Source organism: Pteronotus mesoamericanus, unplaced genomic scaffold, assembly GCF_021234165.1.
Source record: "Pteronotus mesoamericanus isolate MK-2021 breed Mesoamerican mustached bat unplaced genomic scaffold, CSHL_Meso_final scaffold_167, whole genome shotgun sequence".
Classification (NCBI taxonomy): Eukaryota; Metazoa; Chordata; class Mammalia; order Chiroptera; family Mormoopidae; genus Pteronotus; species Pteronotus mesoamericanus.
In genome coordinates, this window is record NW_026555308.1 from 23,260,284 (window position 1) to 23,282,563 (window position 22,280).

Here is a 22,280-nt window from a genome sequence, read left to right on the forward strand (position 1 = left end):
TCATTTTGCTTTATGATTGCATCACGTAACATATTCTTGTAAATAGTTTTCATAGTTATCATACATGAAGGCAGTAGCTCATTTTCCTAACAGACCACAATCTACTTAGCTGTCCCCCCACAGCTGAGCAGTTTCCAGTCAAGACTATCATTTATAGGGTGGCCACAAATTCTGAGTAACCACTTTTTTCTTTTGAATTATTTTCCCAGAATGTATTCCCCAAAGTGAGATAACGGAGTCTTAGTCTTTTTTTTTGTTTGTTTGTTTTTTTGGCTCTTGTCAAGTATTGCCAAATTTCTCTCCAGGAAGCAACATTTTATAGTGCCAGGAGTCTATTTCTCCATTATATATTTTAAAAATGTATTTTTGACACATGAAAGTGACTGACTTGTTAAAATTGTTTTCCTTAGTAGTCCTGGCCTGTGAGCATGTCCCCCTGGGTGCACAGCTTATTTGGTTCTTTGACTAAGATATCTCGATCACTGCATATAGGGAGGCTCAGCTCTTCCTCAGATCAGTTCTACATATGTGGTTTTTTCATCTTATTAGTTTTAAAAATCTTCAGTATTCCTTGCTGTGTATACATATCAAACTTTTATATATTGAATCTGTCCACTTGACATTAATGATTCCCCCTATCGCTTCAATAAACAAGCAATAACCTCCCCAGAAAAAAAGATTTTCTCTTCCCCACCCCTAATGCCCTGCGCCTTCCCTCTAGACTTGTCCAAAATCACTCTGGTTCCCATGAACACTCCATTGCCCATGATCCCCACGTTACAATTCCCTTAGGTCACCTCTCGACAGCCCTGGCTAAACATGTCCACCTCGGTTCCACCGCTGCGATGGTCTGTGCAAAGGACCAGGGTGGTAGCTCACCTCAGCTAGAACCTTCTCTCCGGTTTCTACTCCTTCACCATCCCGGCCCCACTACCAACCTCTTAGGTTTCCCAGCCGTTTTGTGTCTCAGTCCCATACTGGCCTCCAGGGTGAGGTTTTCCGCAGTGGTGGGGCCTCCTGAAGGACACATTCTTCCACCCCTTAGTTCAGCCAAATGAGAGCCAAAATTTCTCAAAAGGAACTCTGTTGGAAAACTAAGAGGAAACTAAAAATAGGCTCCAGGAAATGTAAAGATATCAATACAAAAAAGATTTTACATCCTACATAGATCTTGGCTTGGAGGTAGCAGGGGCTCCTGGGGGTACCCTTTCTCTCATGCTCAGAACCCTGTGTGTTAGACGCTGACCCTGCCAGGTTCAGTGTTCTAGCAGCATGTTCTCTTCACAGACCTTGAGGACCTTGGCCTCAGCTGGCGTCTGTACTTGGTCCCCCACCCCATACTGCACTGGGGGCACCATTATCAGAGAAGACTTCGTACTTCCTGGCTGCAGCTGGTGGAAAACGCCATTAACTGCCGTTTCAAAATCCCAGGCCTCTTCTGACCTGGCGTGTGTCCCTGTTCCAATCTGAGGAAAGCCAGTTCTCAGCTCTCCCAAAGGGCATGTGCCCGACATTCCCTGAGCCCTTCTGGGCTCGGGGGACTTCTGCCCACCCACCTCCCCAAGACTCTCTCCAAGTTCCTCCACCAGGAATGGTTTTGAAGAATGCAAATTAGGGCCAGCTTACAAATCTCAGAGACTTAAACTATAATGACAGTAGCAGAGCGACGGGCGGTAATGGTGGGGGCAATCGCGCACAAAAAGCAAGAGGTGTGGTTAACTCCCAGCGCCCAGCCAGCCCTCCTCCTCTGCCTCTGAGAGCTATGGTCATGCCACAACCCTTGGTCCCTACCGCTGCCCTCCCAAAAAAGGGGTTGGCAGTGTGGCACGCACACTGAAAGGTTGCCAACACCTGCCCTCTGGGAAAATGCCCTAGTCTACCACATCCCATGGCAACCCTGCCTCCCTCCTCCTGCCCCACTCCCTCCCCAGTCCCACCCAGTTCCACCCCAATCCTGGCCCTTTAACTGTCCGGAGAACGGACCCGAAAGATGTGGATGGTCCCGTTACTGAGGGACACGACCAGGTACCTGCCGTCCACCATGGTGGTCACTCGAGGCTTTTCCAGGCCGTGATAGGCTGTCAGGAAGTCACCTAGTAGTGACCCCTTTGGATCCAGGATCACCACCTTGTTGACCTCGCGGAGGGTCAAGAAAATATAGCCTTTCTTATCCACAGACACAGAGCCCGGTTGGCAGCCATGCAATCCTGGTCCCCCATACTCCCCAATGACCTGACCCAGCCCATCACAGACCACCACACTATTCTGCTGCCAATCTGACCCCACAAAATTGCCCTGGGGGCTGGTGGTCAGGAACACGAGTGCCCGAAGGCCCCGGTTGGCCTTGCCCCCAGGGATAAAGCGGGTGGCCAGGCTGCCTTCCATGTTATACACCTCCACGTGGCCTGACACACTGACAGCCACCCGGTCCCCACTCGGCATTGCAGCCACAGCATGGCTGGCCTGGGAGAGGCTCAGGGCTCGGCGCCACTGCACCTCGCCGTCAGGGCTGATGAGGTAGAGCCGAGCCCCGGCTGAGAAGGCCACCGCGCCCTGCAAGGCGGCCACGCTGCAGGGGGAGCAGCCCTCGGGGACAGGCACAGCGCCTTTGTAGTCACCATTAAGGGAGAAGCGCTTCAGAGCCCTGTTCTGCTCATCTGCCACCAGGATCTCCCGGGGACCAAAGGGGCAGAGCCCAGTGATCCGGGGAGACCGCTTGTCTCCAGGCATCCGTGTGGGAAAGCTGCAGGAAAAGATGGGCTTGGGGAGGAGGCCGGGGTCCTCCAGGTTTGGCCCAGGTGCTGGGCTGGGCTCCCGGGAAATTGACTTGAGCCTGCCTTTGAATTTCCTCTTTTTGTTGGATCTGCCGCCAGTCTGGGCTCCTCCATCTTCTTGGGGCATCTGGGATCTGCCCTCTTTCGGGGTCTGGGCTCTCTCCACATTTGGGGGCTGGCTTCCATCTTTCTGGGGTGTCTGGGCTCTGTCCTCCTTTGGGGCCTGGCCTCCATCCTCTTTGCGGTTCTGGGTTTCCTCACCTTCCTGGCTTCCAGCTCCATCTTTCCCACTGTCCTTTTGGGGCTGCTGCTTCTGAAAGGAGAGCCACAGCAGGTGGCGGTTCTTATCCAGGAGCCCAGGATGAAGCTCCAGCTGTGGCAACAGACAGGGGGATGGTCCAGGCATCCAGGGAAATCCCTGCAGCTGCTGGAGCCTCTGGGCAATCGCCCCCTCCAGAGAGAGTATCTCGGCCTCGCGACCCAGGCTGAGCACCCGACGGGCAAAGGCAGCTGCCGCCCTGGCCACCTGCTCCCGGCTCTCCAGCTCCCCCAGCCTCTCCCGAGCAGCCTCCTCTGCAGCCTCCATGTGGGCCCGTAGCTGCCCCAGCACCTCCTTCTTCTGGGCCAGGAGGGCCCGGAGAACGCCTTCAGCAGCCTCTTCTACTTGTGTTCCCACCCTGGCCACCTGCTCCCGCAGGCAAGCTAAGGCTTCCTTTTCCACCATCCGGGCAGCCTCTAGCTCAGCCAGGCTCTTGTCCACACCCGCCAGTAGCTCCTCAAGGCCTGGTCTCCGGGCACGCACAGCTTCAGCCAGGGGCAGGCAGGGGTGGTCCAGGTGGGGGTCCAGGCGACACTCACGGCACAGTAGCTGGGAACAGGGCTGGCACAGAAATCTCAGGGCCTCCCCTGGGTGCTGGGGACATTGGGCTGCCTGGCGCTCCCGGGCCTCCTCGTCATACAACCCTGCCCTGTAGCCTACCAGGTCCACCACTCGGTGGGTGTGAGTCTGCCGGGTGCAGCGGTGCCCATCGGCACAGGCCTGGCACAAGTCATCAGCGCAGTCGAGGCACCGGGCTGTGGCTGGACCCCCAGCACTGGCACCACCCATCAGGGGGCACAGTGCACAGGCTGGCTTCCCTGTACGCAGGTCTCCACCGGCCCGAGCCTTCACTAAATCCAGGAGCCCGTTGACAAAGAAGTTGGTCTTGAAGGCAGCCACGCCTGCTGGTGGCACGGGCACAGTCTCGCGGCACTCGGGGCATCGGAGGTGGCCGCCCTCAGCCAGCTGGGCTAGGCAGTCCTGGCAGTAGGTATGCAGGCAGGGCAAGGTTTTAGGTGCCCGCAGCTGCTCCAGGCAGATTTTACAGGCCAGGAAGTCACTGCTCAGGGCCTCCAGAAGAGAAGGCGAGGATCCCTGGGACACCATGCTGCAAGCGAAGGGGCAGGGTTAGAGGGCACCGCCACGGGGCATCCAGCCTGCTCTCCTGCCTCTCCTTCTATCCTCAAGCTCTACCAGGTCTGGAGAATCACCTGAATGACCAGGAATTTTCTTCTGGTCTTGTGCGTCCTCTTGCCACTCGCTCTTGAGCTAGGGAGCTGCCCTCTTCCTTGCATACATTTGGCAAATGTGAAAAAGTTGGTGCTGCTTGCGTATGTCAAGAGCTGTAAGAAATGATGAGACCAGAAGCCTGGCCCCAGAGCCCTAACAGTGTAACGAATGGTGCCCTAATTGAGAGCACTTGTGGCAAGTGTGGTCTGAGCCCCTGCGTGCACAGGTCCCGAGGGTCCAGCTGGGTCGGAGGGGACACAGCGGAAGGTCCAGGTGGGCAGAGTGTTCTTGATTTATGGCATTTGGGGCAGTATAATGGGCCCCAATTCCCCTGGCCCACATACCTGTCTTCTTCTAGAACCTGGGAGCGGCATCATGGGTAATGGGAACCCCACTTCCTGCCCTGACTTTCTGAAATGGGTTCTGGAGCAGGCAGCAGAGAGGCCGAGAGGAAGGGACTGTCCTGCCCTCTCCTTCCAGCCAGTGGATCTTGGGGTCATTGTAGCCTTTGCCTCAACTCCTAGAGTCCTCTTCTTTCAGTCTTTCCTGCTGCAAGAGGCCCTCTGCTCTCCTAGAAACCTCTGAGGGGTCCGAGTTGTGTGAGGTTCATCTGTGAGTCCTCCCAGCTCCCAGCACAGTAGCTGTGAAAATACTTGATGATGGGACTTGGGGAATTTTCCCCAAACTTCCAGAAAGTGGGAGCTGGGAGGAGAGTTCAGAGAGTGGGAGGGGGTCTTTCCCAAGGAAGCCTCAGACCTTTGGCCCTGTTGGGGGAGGTGGGGGTGCTCCCGCCCAGTCTCCCCTCTTCTCCTGACTTCCGGGTCCCTCTCTCCACCTTCCCCCTCCCTTCCTCTTCCTCCCGTGGTCTCTCTCCCCTCCCCCTCTTCCCTCCAGTTCAGCCTTCCTTCAGCTGCCCTTTCCTTCCCTCTCCTTACCTGGCCTGAGCTGACCTTGGGCTGCAGGACCAGGAGCGGGGGGCTGAGGTGTGGAGATGGCTGTTGCAGGGTGCCTGGAAGAGAAACAAAACTGAAACTAATTGTACTTGTGCAACTTCCGTCCCAGCCCCGGGACACTGACTTGCACAGCCTCAGGCCCCGCCTTCTTCCCCTCCCTGCCTGCACCTCTTCCTGAGGCGGTGAGGGGGGCACCCCCATCAGAGCTCGAGCCCCCTCCGGGCGCCTGCAGGGCCTGCCTGCCGGTGGTAGCCTCAGGACTTGCTCGGCCAGCTAAGCACGTTTGTGGCAAAAGCTGGGAATTGCCTAAGGACGAGTCCTCCGAGGGAGAAAATTAGAGCTCCTGTGAGATTCAGACTCCAGTCCTCAGGCCAGGTTTCCAGTGTTGCAGCTTTTCTGCAAATCCAGTCCTAGGTGAGGCCCCTGGTGCCATAACCTCCTGCTGAGCTGTGGGAGAGGCTGTGGGAACAATATAAGGGGCCTCCATCCCAGGGGGCAAGCAGAGGCTCCCTGGAGGAGGTGTCCCTTGAGTTGAGTTTGAAGAATGAACAGGGCTTTGGGGCTTGCTGGAGAAGAATACAGGGGAGAATGTTGTGGACAGGAACAGTAAGTATGTGGACACAGAGGAATGAAATACCACGACTCACCTGGGTGGCTCTAAGTAACCAGGGTGTTTCGTGGGAAGATGTGTGAGTGGTAGCGGATGAGGTTATAGAAGGAGGCAGCGCAGCAAGATCATGACGGGCCGTACGAGCTCCGTGAAGGAGTCTTTGAGTTTCATCCAACAAGCTGAAAGAAATCACCGAAGGATAGTTTCACCAACATCTTATGAAAATTTTGAAGCACAAAGAAGCTTAAAGAATTGCAACCAACACCCGCCCCTTTGATTCTGTAGTTAACATTTTACTATAGTTGATTCATTATATATCTATACATGTATGCACCCCTTTATCCACAATGACAGGACTTGGGCAGGAAACCCAACTGATGAAAACTTACTCTGGCAGCAGTCAAGAGAATGAGGGGAGCCTGACTAGAGGGTCTAGGTGGAAAGTGCGTGCTGGGGGCTGGGGCGGTCAGGGGGTGGTGGGGTGGCAAGGTGGAGTCTGCGCTGACTCAGTGGCAATAGGGACAGAGGGGAGGGTGGAGGAGTTATTGCTGAAGGCAAAAGAAGCCGTGAGACTTGAGATCAGCCTTTGGGGGGGTGGTGAAGGAAGGAGGGCAGAATGTCCCTTAGGTTTTTCAGCTCAAGAGGGAAGGCTAGGCTGGCAATACGTAGGCTGGCCACTTTTCCAATGTGGATCTGTGGTTTTGATAAGGTCACTCAAGTGTTCAAAGCAAAAAGAACAGGGTTGAGATGGCACCACGGGGAACACAGGCATTTAAGGGCAAGGAGGAAGGGGCTGAAAGGAATCTGAGAAGCAGTTGCCAGAGGGGCAGTTGGAAATCCAATAGAAAGGTCACAGGAGTCATAGCTGGAGAATGCTGCACTTCTGGAAGAAGGGGCCGACCAGCCCTGTGGAACGTTTCAGGCCCGATGGTCCGCCAAGATGCGGGCAGAAAATTGTATTGGTGTACGTGTGCCCCTAAGTGTATGCATATCCCTGCATGTGCATATGGCCTTTGTGGGCTTGTTGTGCACATTCAAGAATGATTTGTTGAATGCCTACTGTGGCCAGTGTGCCATGCACTGTGGAATATACAAAAACAAACAAGATATGTTCTTTGCCCACAGGGAGTTTACAATCTAATAGGAGAGGCGAAATACGTACGTGGTGCAATGTGAGACAGTAAGACAAATGTGATATTACGGTGTCAAAATAATTGCCACAATGGCTTCCTTTTATTGAGAATTTAGCACGAGATTGACGTGGGGTCTTGTAAACATAAAGTGATTTAATCCTCACAATAACCTGGTGAGAGAAGTATCGTTGTTGTCTTCATTTTACAGGTGAGGAAACTGAGTTGGAGGAGAAAAAGCGATTCACATAAGGCCATATAAAATGTTATGACAAAACAGAAGAGAGAGAATTTGATTTCTCCTGGAATGGTGGTGGTGGTGGTGTGGAAATCAGGAAGCCTTCCTGAAAGAGGAGACATTACAGTAGCTGTCCTATCCTGCCTCCGTTAATGTTGAACAATTGCTTAAAGTGTCTGCAGTGTGGGGCCAGGCCCCAGAATGAGTTTCTGCACTCCGAGAAAAGGCTCCTAAACCAACTGGCAGCTCAGCTGCAGCCAACTGATAAGCATTGCCAGGCAGACATGTGCGGGAAGAGGAATTGGGGGTAGGATGCAGATAGCTGCCGGGTGCTAAGGGCACCTCAGAGATGACTTTTGGGGAAGTTGCCTCGTGTGATAGGACTGGAAAAAGAGTGGGTGGAGGTTAGTGGCAGGAAATGGAGGTTGGACAGGCAGAACAAACTAAAATTTCCTGTTTAGAATTCTATAAAACCTGAAGTTAATAGGAAGCTATTATAGGATTGGGAACATTTGGACTTTGTTCTGTAGGTACTGGGGGGTGGGGGTTGGCAGTGTGAGCGAAGATTTTTAATCTTAATTGATATAAATAATAAGGACAATTTAAAATAAATTTTAAAACACATATTGTCATTGTAACAAAACATTTTTGTATATATTTGTTCACTGTCCATATGAAATATATTTTACATAATTGTATTTATACTGTACATGTACTTTTTGTTCACTTAATAACTTAATGTTATATCAGCATTTTCTATGTTTCTAAATAGTCTTCGTAGTTAATGGCTGCATAATTATGTCCCAGTTTACTTAACTAGTTAGTAATATGCTGGTAAGCCAGTTTCCTCCCTTATCAGTTTCCATGATGTAAATAGGGTATATATATTCCCACCAGGGCTGATTTAATAACCAGCTGCAGAATTCCTGAAATTTAACAATTACCTCTCAGGAACCAGTGCTTTGGAGAAGCTTTTAGAAGCTTCTTTGTCTCCAAGTTCTGAATTTCACAGTGAGGGAATCATACTGGGTGTCCAGTGAGCTCTTTTGCTCTGGAAACAGTTTCCCTCTGGATATGGGGAATTTTCCTAAAGTATTTTGTTGATGATGTTCTCCCCTCTGTTTTCTGTTTTCTCTTCGGGAAGTTCCATCTATCAGATCATTAGTTATTTTTTTAGAGAGAAGGAGGGGAGAGAAAGAGAAGGAGAGAAACACTGATGTGTGAGAGAAACATCAGATGTGTGCCCAGACCAGGAATCGAACCAGCAACCCTTTGGTTCACAAGCTGGCACTCATCCCACTGAGCCACACCAGGCAGGACCCGACGCTCTATCTCTTAAATGAGTCCTCTAATTTTATTTTATTTTTCTGTTATTTTCCACTTCTTTCTATTTTTGTACTAGTTTCGGGGAGATTTTTTTTCAACTTAAAACTTCCAACCCTTCTATTGTGTTTCTCAAATCTGTTGTCATGGTTCTAATTCATGAGTTCCCTTTTTTCCACCCTATATTTCCTGTGGAAACAATATCTTCTATCTCTGAGGATATGAATGACAGTGTTGTATGTGTGGTTTTAGTTTTTTCTGCCTTGTATAGTTTCTGTTACCTCAAAGTTGTTTTTTCCTCCCTCCTTCTCTTTCTCCCGTTTTAGGTGACGGTGGCATTTATTATTTTACATTTTAAAATTAGTTTTCTGAGGTGTAATATAATAAAAATCACTTATTTAAGTCTGTAGTTGAATGAGGTTTTTAAAAAAGATTTTATTTATTTTAGAGAGAGGGGAAGGTAAGGAGAAAGAGAGGGAGAGAAACATTGATGTGTGAGAGAAACATTGATCAGTTGCCTCCTGCATGTGCCCCAGCTGGGGACCAGGCCCACAACCCAGGCACGTGCCCTGACAAGGAATCCAATCAGTGACCTTTTGGTTCGCAGGCTGGCACTCAGTCCACTGAGCCACACTAGCCGGGGCTGTAAACCTACTTTTGCCCACACCAGTACATACCACCACTTTTTTATCCCTTTTTGATGGGCATTTGGGTTGCTTCCATATCATGGCTATTGTAAATAATGCTGCAATGAACATAGAGGTGCATATATTCTTTTGAATTAGCGTGTCATGCTTTTTTGGATATATGCTCATAAGTGGATATATATCCAGTTCCATTTTTAATTTTTTAAGGTATCTCCATGCTGTTTTCCATAGTGGCTGCACCAGTTTGCATTCCCATCAACACTGAAGGAAGGTTCCCTTTTCTCCACATCTTCACCAACACTTGTTTGTTGATTCACTGATGATAGCTGTTCTGAAAGGTTTGGGGTGATATCTCATTGCATCTCTCTGATAATTAGCTATGTTGAGCATCTTTTCATATGTCTGTTAGCCATCTGTATGTATGTCCTCTTTGGAGAGAAATGTGTATTCAGGTCTTTTACCCATTTTTTAATGGGCTTTTTTTTTTTTAGTGTTCTTGATAAGTTTTGGATAGTAACCTTTTATCTGATACAACATTGGAGAATATCTTCTTGCATTCAGTAGGTTGTCTTTTCTTTTTGTTGATGGTTTTCTTTGTTTTACAAAAACGTTTTCATTTGATGTAGTCTCATTTGTTTACTTTTTTCTTTTGTTTCCCTTACCTGAAGAGATATGTCAGAAAAAAATACTGCTAAGAGAAATGTCAAAGATTTTACTGCCTGTGTTTTCTTCTTGGAGTTTAACGGTTTTGAGTCTTACATTTAAGTCTTTAATCCATTTTGAATTTATTCTTATATATGGTGTAAGAAGGTTGTCAAGTTTCACTTTTTTTGCATCTAATTTTTCCAACAGCATTTACTGAATAGACTATCTTTACCCCATTGTATGTTTTGTCTTCTTTATTATATATTTATTGACCATACAAGTATGGGTTTTTTTCTGGGCTCTCTATTTTGTTCCATTGATCTATGCATCTGTTTTTATGCCATTAGATCTTTTTTCTTTTGTAATATAAGCATTTAAAGCTACACATTTCCCTCCTAAGAGTTGCTATAGCTGCTGGGTTCAGTCATGTTCTGCTTAACATTTAACTACTAAGTTGTTTTGCGGGGGAGACCTGTTTTGTGGCTTTTGCCAATTTCTGTGGTGTAAATACTTCCACCCTAATTGATTTGAAATTATCAACATGAAGCCATGGAACACAAAATAGGGGAGGGTCATGCCCAATCTGTTCTCAGGAGCCAGTACAAACTGGTCCCAGCATACCACTTGCTATATCTCATCAGTTTTAATATTTATGTTTTTATTTTCTATTTTGTCTATTTTCCAGACATTTTCTGATTTCTCTTTTGATATCTTCTTTAACCCACGGATAATTTAGAAGTGTGTTGTTTAATTTTCAAATATTTGGTAATTTCCCAAATTTCTTTGTTTTATAAATTACTAATTATGTTGTTGAAGAAAATACTTTGTATGATGTCAATATTTAAAATTTAGTCAAACTTGTTTTATAACGTAACATATGATTTATCTTAGACAATATTTCATGTGTGCTTAAAAAGAATGTATACTCTTGTTCGTGTTGTGTTATGTCTGTTAAGCCAAGTTGATTAATAGTGTTGTTCAAGTCTTCTATATTCTTACTGATTTTCTGTCTAGTGATTCTACTAATCGCTGACAGAGTATTGACATCTCCAAATATAATGGTTAAATTGTTTATTTTTTAATTCAATTCTGTCAGTATTACTTTATGAATTTTGCAGTTCTGTTGTTAAAATGCCTATAATTTCTACCTCTTCCTCTTACCATTATGAAGTGTCCCTCTTTGTCTCTATTTCTTTTCTTAAATATTAGTATATATAAACATATTGATGTAGCCACTCTAGTTATCTCATGGTTACTGTTTAAATGATACATATCGGCCCTGACTGGTGTGGCTCAGTTGGCTGGGCATGGTCCTGCAAAGTGAAGGGTTGTTTGTTCCATTTCAGGTCGGGGAACATGCTTGGGTTGTATAGGTTCCTTGCCCCGTCAGTCAAGGCTTGGTTGGGGGGGTGGGGGGGGCATTTGAGAGGCAACCAACCGATTAATGTTTCTCTCCCTCTTTTTCTCCCTCCTTTCCCCTCTCCCTAAAAATAAATAAGAAAATAAATAAAATCTTTAAAGGATATATATTTTTTCATCCTTTAACTGTCAACCTATTCATATCTTTGAATCTCAAGTGTGTCTCTTACAGAGAGCAGATAGTTGGCTCTTATTTTTTTATCTAGCCTGACAATTCTGCCTTTGACTGGAGTATTTAATCTATTCAGATTTAATGTAATTATTTACATGATTGAATTTATGTCTGTTATTTGCTATTTGTTTTATCTTTTTTGTTACTCTGTTCTTTATTGCCTTATTTTGTATTAAAATATTTATAATGTATTATTTTAATTCCAATGTTGCTATATGTTTAAACTTTTTTCTTAGTGATTGCTCTAAAGATTATACAATGTATCTTTGACTTTTGAAGTTCTATTTCAGGTTAATATTGACTTAAATTCAATAAAATATAGCAACATGGCTCTATTTTCACCTTTTCTTTTGTTATTTTTGTCTATTACATCTATATGTGTTAAAAAACCAAAAATACAGCCTTATAATAATCACTTAAACAATTTTATTTTTAAAAGACATTAAGGAAAGAAAAACCATAAATTGGTTATCTGTGTTTACCCACATGTTTAACATTTTTGGTATCCTTCTTGTGACTTAGAACTACCATCTGGTGTCCTTCCTTTTAAATATAAGAGACTTCCTTCTGTATTTTTTATAGGATAGGTCAACTATCACCAAGTTCTTGCAATTTGTACTTAACTGAGAATGTTTTTATTTTTGCTTTAATTCTTTAAAATTTTTAAATAAGAAATTTATTTACATAACAATATGCTTGACTTAAAAAGTATGTAGAATTGATTTCTTTAAAATATATCACTTCTTAAAGATACATTGCCATACATGTAACAGCTACATACAAATAAAGTTGTAAAATTGTCCTTGATTTTACAATGACAAATGAAAAATATTGCAAGTCTCCAAACAAGATATGCAGGAATTTCTTATTGTTGTTTTTTGTTAAACAACAAGAGACAATGACTTATTGGAATATAAGGATTGGAGTTAGATGGTCACGTTTCTAATGAAGAAAGGGAGTATTTTCATAGATGATGAAATATATCATTGGCCAGTTAGTTGTTCTGTTTTCTTTTTTAAAGCAAGATGCTTGTGCACATATCCCCGTCATTTCATGCACAATGAAAGAACAGGGAAGGAAAAATGAAAGAAGAAAGGGTCAGGATATGGTAGACCCACATACAGCTTTCTAGTTGAAAATGCATTCTTGGTCTATGGAAATAGATTTTTGGGCTAAAGTAGCAGGTTCCCCTCTTAGTAGATGCTTCCTGTCCACTATAGGAATGTCAGTTGTATTTTTACCATCTGTTATGTAGGTGCGCCTATTTTATTAACTGGCTGCCCATCAGATTGGAATGTGATCTGTCTCATTGACAAACTTTGCTACTCACAATAGGCTCTCAAATGGCACATGCCTCTTAATCTTAACTGCACTACAGAACCATCCCGCCCCACACCTTCACAGTAGCATCACCACTGTTCTCGGTCTGCATTCCTTTATTGGGTTTTTCATCACAGCAAGTACTAGAGTCTCCTCAGCTGCTGAAGCACAAAGATACCAGATTGCCACCAAATGGGCACATGAGCAGAGTCACCAATGGCAGAACAAGTCATTTCCATTTCTGAAGGGTTTTTTTCCTGTCTTTTTCTCTACCCTCCTTCTTCACCCGGCTTCCCCATAATATGCAGGTTGTTATGTTGACACTGTTCCACTGTCTCTCAGACTCTGTTTCTTTTTCTTCAATACCTTTTCCCTCTGTTCTTTGGATTGAATCATTTTTCTTACTCTCTTTTAGGTCACTGATTCTTCTGCCATCCCAAATTTGCTGCTGAGCCCTTTTAATGAATTTTTCATTCCAGTTATTTTACTTTCCAACTGTAGGATTTCCATTTGGTTCTATCTTTAATAGTTTCTGTTTCTCTGCTGAGATTTTCTATCTTTTGATCCACTGTCATCATGTTTCCATTTAATTCTTCACAAATATTCATAGTGTCTACCTGCTAAATGTAAAGTGTCTACCTGCTGATGTAGCTCTTGTTTCACCATTTGACTACATTTAAACTGTGATTTTGTCTCCATAGTGGTGTGTGGTTACTGATATCTCTACTTGGTTTTTCTGCTATTTTTTAGATTGATTTTTGGGATCTCCCCTGTATCTTCAGAACTTAGTTGTCAGCCAATGATTTTGGCAGAGGTTGTGCTCGAATACCTGGAGTGCTTCAGGCTTCTACCCTCTGCCAAGGCTGAGGGAGCACATTCAGAGTCTACCTATACTCAACTCTCCCTCTAGTTTCACCAAGGAAACTGGTATGCAAGTCTAACAGGATACTTAGCAATATTTACATCCCAGACGATTGCCATTAAGAAGAACCATTATATTCTGAAATCAAAGAAGGGGTTTAGTCTGTGATAAAGAACAACAACAACAAAAACATGTATTTGAGCAAAAGGATTGTAATCCAGGAGGTGCAGATTCAGGTAGCAACTCCAACTGTGCTCTAAAGAGAACAAAGAAGGCAGGATTTTACAGAGACAAAAATCTACACGTGTAGTTCCCATTTGGGTTCTCCATGCAAAGGAAAGATGAATAGGGATTGGTTACATCCAAAGTGCAAATGAGGGAGGCAAAAATTACCAGGCGGAGGTATGTGTCCACGCAACAGTTGTTGTTCCAGGATATTTGTAGCTTAGCCTTGAGCTGGGTTTAGCAACAGGTTAACAACTCAATAGCAGCTCCGAGAACTGAGGCACAAACGTGCATGGGCCCCACTTCCCCAGGGCCCCCCTACTCTTTTTTTAAGTGACACTCTTGGCAGTGCTTATGCCGTTTTATTTTCTCCTTTATCAGTAGCTATGCAACAAAGCATTTTAAAATGAAGTTTTTGTAAAATATTCACATAAATGTAAAATTATAGTGCTAGACCCAGCCTGCGGCCCGGGCACTGGTGTCTGTCGCCCAGCACCGCCAACTCAGGGGCGTGAGGTCTGCTGAGGCCCGTGTTTATCCTAAACACGGTGTTCACTCTCACTGAGAAGCATGACTGGAGCTGATCTCATGCTCCGGAGAACTCACTCCTTCCTCCACCTGTCCACGTGAGGCTGGCCATGGTGTCCAACTCCCTGCTCGCCTTCTCGATAACAGCTGTCAAACTCAGTCCCATATTCCTTTTGACATGAAGCTGGGATTCAATCGCTCTTGTTGCAACCAAAATTGCCTTGAGTCACTCAAAATTCATCTGATCCCTGGCCGGCCAGCCTTCATAGCCCAGAACCAAAGGCTTCGGCATTGGATTTCTAATGACAGCAAATCCTGCATTGCAGCCCAGGTTGACAATAGTGTCTTTTCATCTTTTATCCTCCTTGACCTCTCTGACATTTTACTTATTTATTTTTTTTAAGGTCCCAGCCCCACAGTGGTAAGGAAGTTCATTTTCTGGGAGTCAGAACCTCATTAACTTCTATATGGAAATTTTCTAAAGGAATCTTGGCTTGGACTTTTAAAAGCCTCTATTATTTGCTCTTCTATCCTAAGACTAGGACCACAGCTAAGAAACTCCTTTCACAAAATTTCATCTGCAGTGCCTGTAAATTGGGGTGTAATCCTGTCTCATATGTATTCCCATTTTATAAGGTCACAAAATACTTAAAAAGGTTTACATATGTTAATTTACACCTCTTGCTGCACCTATGTAAATTAATCATGTCAAAGTTAAATGAGGCCTCTGACCTGCGGAGGTGACCTGTGATCACTCGCTTCTCAGAACTTGCTCCTCTCTAGGCCTAGCCCCTTCTCCTTCGCTGACTGCTGCCTTAGACTACCCCGCACGCAGCCCACCCGAAAGCACCGTGTGCTCTGAGCTGTCTTTGCCACCCAGGCCCACCAGAGGGAGCTCTCATCCTGCTGAAGCTGACTCCGCCGCAGGATGACAACAACCAAGCCTAACCACCCATCCTTGCCTCTGGGTTCTGGGAGGTGCCTGCCAGCCTGAGGACTGCTCTTGGCCCTCTCTATTCTGATTCACTGCCAGTTCCCTTATACTAGTAAGTTTCTCACAAAGATTCCTCTCCACAGGACATCAAGTGCAAATTATAAGGGGCACCAAGAAAACTCATTAATTAACCTAAATATTTAATACAACATTTTTTTAAAATCAAAAGTCATGCAAAAAAGATGCACAATTAACTAAACACCAACATTATAAGTAAAGACAGGATCAATATTACCGATTTTTCCTTTTGCTCAGGCCTCAATACAGCTCTGATGGGCACTGCTGGGTTTCACCCCATCACTAACTCAATAACTTCTTTTCTGTATTTTCCTCTCTTCTGCAACATCACCTTTCCTCTCTCCCTTGAATCTTTCTTTAGCATATTTTCAGTCTTAAAACTATGGATGAGCCCTGACTGGTGTGGCTCAGTGGACTGAGTGCCAGCCTGCGAACGAGGGGATCACTGGTTCAATTCCTAGTCAGGGCACAAGCCTGGGTTGCGGGCCGGGTCCCTGGTGGGAGGCGAGTGAAACACAACCACACATTGATGCTTCTCTCCTTCTCTTTCTCGCTTCCTTCCCCTCTCTAAATATAGATAAATAAAATCTTTGAAAGAGAGAAAGAGAGAAAGAAAAAGAAAGAAAGGAAAGAAAGAGAGAGAAAGAAAGAAAGAAAAGCTGTGGATGAAAGAGGGGCCACAATCTAACCCTGACATGCTCAGGGGAGGCCTGCATGGTGGCCTTACAAACTCGGAAACCTACAGTGACCACATAGGATGGTCTGGTATTAAAATTGTTTTCTCTCACCCAAGGATATATTTTTATTGATTTTAGGAAGAGAGGAAGGGGGTGGTGAGAGAAAGGGAGAGAGAGAGAGAGAAAGAGAGAGAGAGAGATGTGAGAAACATTGATTGGTTGCCTCCCGTAGCACCCCAACCGGGGAATTGAACCCAAAACCTCTTTGGTGTACAGGAGGATGCTTCAACCAATTGAGCCACCTGGCCAGGGCTGAAATTAAAATTTCTTAACTGAAAGTGAATCTTGGTGGGTAGTCATGCCCTAGGCCATATCATCTTTGACAAAGGTCAGTCTTTACTTACCTGAGTCTATTGGCCTTTGGAATGTGACAGTAATCTTTTTTCAGACCCCTCAGGGCACAATCTCCCCGACCAGAGCACTAGACCACAGAACTCCCCACTGATATCATTTCCCACCCCCACCTCCCGCGTATACCACCTCTACGTATAAAATTTAATTGTTAACTACCTGTACCCATCAATGTAAAGGGAGTATTTGTCTCTCGCTTTTACTCTATTCAATCTCAGATATTTTCGCTTCTTTGCTTTCTCCCACATCCCTCATCTACCACCAATGGATTTCAACTAATCCACCTTACATCTCCTTCTTTGATTCTAATGTATAAAATAAGGTGCAAAACTGCCATTCTCTGAAGCACTTTCTCAATCTGTTGCGATTTTGTTTCCAAATAACTGTTGTCAGTTTGGCTCATATAAATTCGTAAAAATTCTCTACAGGTTTGGACATTTCTTACTTCGACAAAACAGAATACCAGTCCCCTGCTTGACCTCACATGCCAGGGCTATCAGTGACTGTCTGTTCTCCATTTTCTCTACAAGTGACTACAATTAGGCTTTTGTTCTTGACACTCCCAGGAAGCTATTCTAGCCAACATCACCAACAACCGCCTCTTATTTGGCCATGGCATTTCACAGGGGAGATAGCCCCCTCCTGGAAAGCTTTTCCTTTTGGCATCTTGATCTCCCAGCGTCCCCTGGTTCTCTTCCTACCTGCCTGCTCACATCTTCTCTGGATTCTCCCATCTTTCTGACCCTAAAGGGAGTGCATTCCAGCCTTTCCTCCCCTTCCCACCTTTAGGCATGTCCATCTCTGTAATACAACTTCATCTACCAGTTGCTGAGGTCAAGTGCTATGCAACCATCTTTGATGCCTTTTTTTTCCTGCTGTATTGTGTAAACTGTCAACTCTACTTTCAACATGTATTCAGAATCTGACCTCTTCTCCCTACCTCTTGCCTGAACTACTGCTATAATCTGCTTATGGGCCTTCTGTGTTCATTCTTGCCTACAATATTTACAAAGATATGTTTTATGGAATACTATATCATAAGTTTTTAATATATGGCATGGATTTGAGAAAAATGTATGTTCTTTAAATGTCTAGAACCAGATTTTAATATGTATTTGTTAATATATTCTTAACATAGCCTTGGCGGTGTGGCTCAGTGGACTGAGCACCGGCCTGCAGACCAAAGGGTCGTTGGTTCGATTCCCAGTGTAGGGCATGTACCTGGGTTCTGGGCCAGGTCCCCAGCAGAGGGCACGCAAAATGCAACCACACATTGATGTTTCTGTCCCTCTCTTTATCCTTCTCTAAAAATAAATCAATAAAATCTTTCTTAAAAATTAAAAAAATAATTAAAAAAATATTCTTAACATAATTTTTTTCTGCCTAAGACATTGAATGCCAGTATATGCTTTTGTAAATATCCCACGAAGGCTATGAATTTGTCAATTTTTTCTTGTAATACTGCCAGTTCGTGATTTATATATTTTAAATTACATTAAATCTATACACATTTAAAATTGTTATATTTTTCCAATAGGTTGAACATTTTTACCATTATGCTAATATCATATGTTAACAAGCTAGTCTTTATATTATTATAATGTGGTTTTTTTTTTTTGCCTTAAAGTCGTTTTGGTCTTCAAGACCTCAATTTCCCTCTCATATTTTTCTTCTAAGAAAATATCTATCTTCAGCCTAATCAGGATATGGAATATTTGAATAAACTATTAATGAACATGAACTAACAACAATTAGTTATGTATATTTATTTACTTGAGAGTATATGTATGCTCCAGAAAGAGGGGGTACCCATTCTTTGAGAGCACACATGGGCCATTCACAGACACTGACCATGTACTAAGCTGCAAAGGCACCTAGTAAATTCCCAAGTTTCTGCATGATAGAGACTCTGGTTTCTGACAGTAGTGAAAATCATTAAAAATCAGCAACAAAAGGTTAGCAAACACATCTCATCAGTCTGGGCTTTCTTTACAAACCACTACATTTTGAACCATAGGTTGAAATCATGAGGCCAGTTCTCGTTCCCTTTTCTCTCTGTCCACCTGGCCTTCCAGGTCCCCCTCCGCCTCTTCTTATTTCTCCCAAGCTGCCCCTCCCCCGCACCCCGTCGTCCTCAACTCTCCCGCTGTTCCTGTTCTGAGAGCTTAACTTTCCTTCTTTCATAGGCTGATTCACATATTTACTTGTCGGTTTATTTATATAATTTGGGTTTTACATTTTACTCTTTTTAACTGAAGAACTAATGTATCGATAGTGACAGCTTGTCAGCTGGAACAAAGCCAATGAAATGCTGGTTTCTGTCTCTGGGTCCTCACCTCATTAACAGCCACTAGAGTCTGTTTCTTTGTTTTAATTTAATTGATGAGGCATGACCTATGTAAAGGGAGTAAGTATGCCAATATCAAATGCTCGGTGTGGCTGAATTGTGCCCCCCTTAAATTCCTATGCTGAAGCTTTAACCTCTAAATACATCAGAATGTAACTATATTTGGAGATGGGTCCTTTAACAAGGTGATTAAGGTAGAATGGAGTTCTTAGGGTGGGCCCTAATCCAACATGACTAATGTCCGCATAAGAGGGAATTTGGACACAGAGAAACACCATGCATCCCCCATTTATGAGGATGTAGTGAGAAAGCAGACACCTGCAAACCAAGGGCAGAGGCCTCAGGAGAAACCAGCCTTGCTGACACCTTAATCTCAGGTTTCCATCCTCTAGAAATGTGAGGGATAACTTCCTGCTGGTTAAGCCTCCCAGTCTGGGACATTTTGTTATGGCAGCCCTAGCAACCAAATACAAATACAAAGCTGGAGAAAATTTTACACGTGTACATCCATGTAAGTGTTACTGGACAGGGGGCCTGGCCCTGAGTGGCAGTAGTGTGTGTGTTCGCCTTCATGCAGGAAATTTTTCACAACACGAGTCCAGGTGACTATGAGGTACATTTATTAAAGCTGAGGACAGTGCAACAAGGAAGGGCTTAGCATAGAAGGAGCAACAGGTGAGTCCCGGCTGGGCTGCCTCAGCTCACTGGGAAGTCAGAGAAAAGGGAAGCCAGAGAAAAGGGAGGCCTGGGGACAGTCAGGGGATCAGCCTGAACAAACCGCTGCTGCCCTTTGTTCCCCTGATCCCACGTCTCAGGGTCCCCCAGAATTAGGAGACGCAAGACCATTGGGGAAGAAGAGGGGGATGGGGATGGTGCGGGCTGCTCCCAAGAGTGAGATCAAGAGGGCTTGGGTCCTTTGTCTTTCGGCTTTTATCTCCCTAGCAGGTGAGAATTTCAGGGAGGTCTCAGTAGAATATTCATCAGCTTTCCAGGTGAACGCTGTCAGGGCTGTGGTGCTCACCGCTTGGCCAGCGCCAGGGCAGGGGTCATTAGTCATTGCAGGGAGGGATGGGGGGCCTGGGCTTGCCTTACCAGGTTTCGCTTCTTTTCTGGACCTGGAGCTGAAACTCAGCTGAGGCCTAGATGTTGTCTCTAAGGAGGTGGACTTCTGTATCTGGCTATAAATTGCTTGACTATCTCTGTCTCAGTTTCCCTATTCTGCTTGCCAAAGAAATTTTCCTAGTTTCTTACTATCCCGTCTCATAAGCACCACTCACGTCAAGATACACCATTTCCATCAGCCAGCTCACTCCCAACCAACCCCCACTCCCCAAAAGTCACAACTATTTTGACTCCTAGCATTATAATTTACTTTTGTCTGCTTCGGAACCTTTCATAAGTTAAAAAGATACCAAAATGCACATACAAAATGTTTATAGCATCTTTTAAGGGTTTTTTTGTTTGTTTGTTTGTTTTTGTTTTTTTATGGAGAGGGGAAGGGAGAAAGAGAGAAACATCAATGTGTGAGGCGTGCATCCAGCGGTTGCCTCTCGCAACACGCCCCCAACTGGGGACGTGGCCCACAGCCCAGGCCTGTGCCCTTGTTACGGAATAATGGACCCGTGGGGGGCGCCCAGATGCCGTTACCGAAACAACGCCTCCCCCTTCCTGGGGTCCCTCTGTTGTAGGTCCTTTGCCCGCCGCGCTTACAATTATGGCTCTCAATGGCAGAGTTTGGTGAAAAGGAAAGGAACTATTTATTCAAAAGTTATACAGGTTTTGATTAATGGCTAAATGTCGTGTTTAAATCTCAAAATCCCTTCAAAACACCCACCAACACACACAGTCCTGCCTTCTCCGCTTTGCCCAGTCAGGCCAGTCAGGGATACCGTCCTTCAGAAGAAAAAGAACAGAAGTCCGGGGCTCGGCTAGGCAGGCCTCTCACTGTTTCCAGCACCATCCTCTTCATCGCGGCGATCTCCAGCTCTTTATCCAAAACCATGCGGCACCTTCTCCTGGCCCACTAGCAAGAGTCCTTTCTCCCCTTTCTTCCCGCGTGGTCTTCACATTGTTCCCCAGAGTCCGAGTTCCTTTGTCTCTCCTGCAGGCCGTCTCCCTTTTCCAGTTACAACCTGCTTCCCAAGCCACGTGGTCGAAAAGCCTCTAGCACGGCTCCCACGCCTGGGTTTCAAACCCTTGCGCGAACCCTCCCCTGCAACCCACCTCCCGCACCTTAGGCAGACGGAGTAACTGGGGGAGCTGCTTCCCGGTTCCCTCCCGGGTTAAAGTTATGCAAACCTGCCTGGTTAGCCTTGTTGGTATGCAAAATAACCATCTTTGCCTATGAAGTATGCAGCGATCCTCCTGTCATTGATATGCAAAGTAACTTTCAATGGACCTCAGCCTGGTACGGACGTGCAGAATGACTCTCAACGGCCCTGCTCCCTGTCTCCCATCCCCCATGGCAGCCCACCTGGCAGGGGGAGGTAAGAATATTCTATATTTCTCTTGGACACCCCAATTTCTGAATCCCATTAGAAATGCCCTTTAGGGGGCCCTGGCTGTGTCCTGTTACACCCTGACTGGGAATCAAACTGGCGACCTTTTGGTTCACAGGCCAGCACTCAATCCACTGAGCCACACCAGCCAATGCTCTTTATGGCATCTTGATCCATAATAGCCAAATACAGGAAAAAGCTCAGTTGTACGTTAAAAGGTGAATAAATATACAAGTTATGGTATTCCATAGGGTAGAATATGACATAATAATAAAAAAGAACACACTTCTGATACCTGAAACACTATGGAAGAATAGCAGAAATGTTCTGTTGTGTGAAAGAAGCCAGACATAAAAGAATACATATTTGTATGATTCCATTTACATGACTTTCTAGAACAGACAAACTAATCTATAGTGATGGAAAGCAGATCAGGGGTTGCCTGGGGCTGGGATGGGATGGAATTTGACTGCAAAGGGGCATAAGGAAACTCTTTGGGGTGGTGGAAATATTCTATATCTTCACCGTAGTGGTGAATACACAAATATGTACATTTTTCAAAACTTATGTATGGAACTATGCACTTAAAATAAAAGTATGTAAAAAGTGCGTATATAAATGAAATATTGATAAAACGTTTTGTTTTGTTTTTAAAGAAAAAACAAAGGCCAGCTGTCCAACTTGGAAAAAAACAGCAGCATGTCCCTAAGGAAAAAACCTCCATGATCCCCGCTTGCTTAATCTTAAACTCTAAAGATATTCAAAGCCAGTTGTGGTTTCTTTCCCAAGTTTAGAATCGATTGAAAAAGGACAGGAGCCTAGTGATATCCACTTGATTTCTGATAATGTCTAGCTTGGAGGATATGCTTAAGATTCGTGACAAAATGGGTTTGTTAATATCCTCTATCCCCTTTCCCCAGATCCCCCCTTGGGACAGCCC

General features: G+C 45.1%; 1 protein-coding gene across 1 annotated transcript; it reads right to left on the minus strand.

Moving 5' to 3' along the window:
* Positions 1 to 1,943: 1,943 nt before the first annotated feature.
* Positions 1,944 to 5,315, minus strand: TRIM56 (tripartite motif containing 56). Its single transcript, XM_054589774.1, has 2 exons — positions 5,259 to 5,315; positions 1,944 to 4,201 (listed from the first exon to the last, which is right to left on the minus strand). Exon 2 carries the CDS (start codon positions 4,198 to 4,200, stop codon positions 1,963 to 1,965), a length of 2,238 nt encoding a protein of 745 aa, XP_054445749.1. The 5' UTR covers position 4,201; positions 5,259 to 5,315; the 3' UTR covers positions 1,944 to 1,962.
* Positions 5,316 to 22,280: the final 16,965 nt, after the last annotated feature.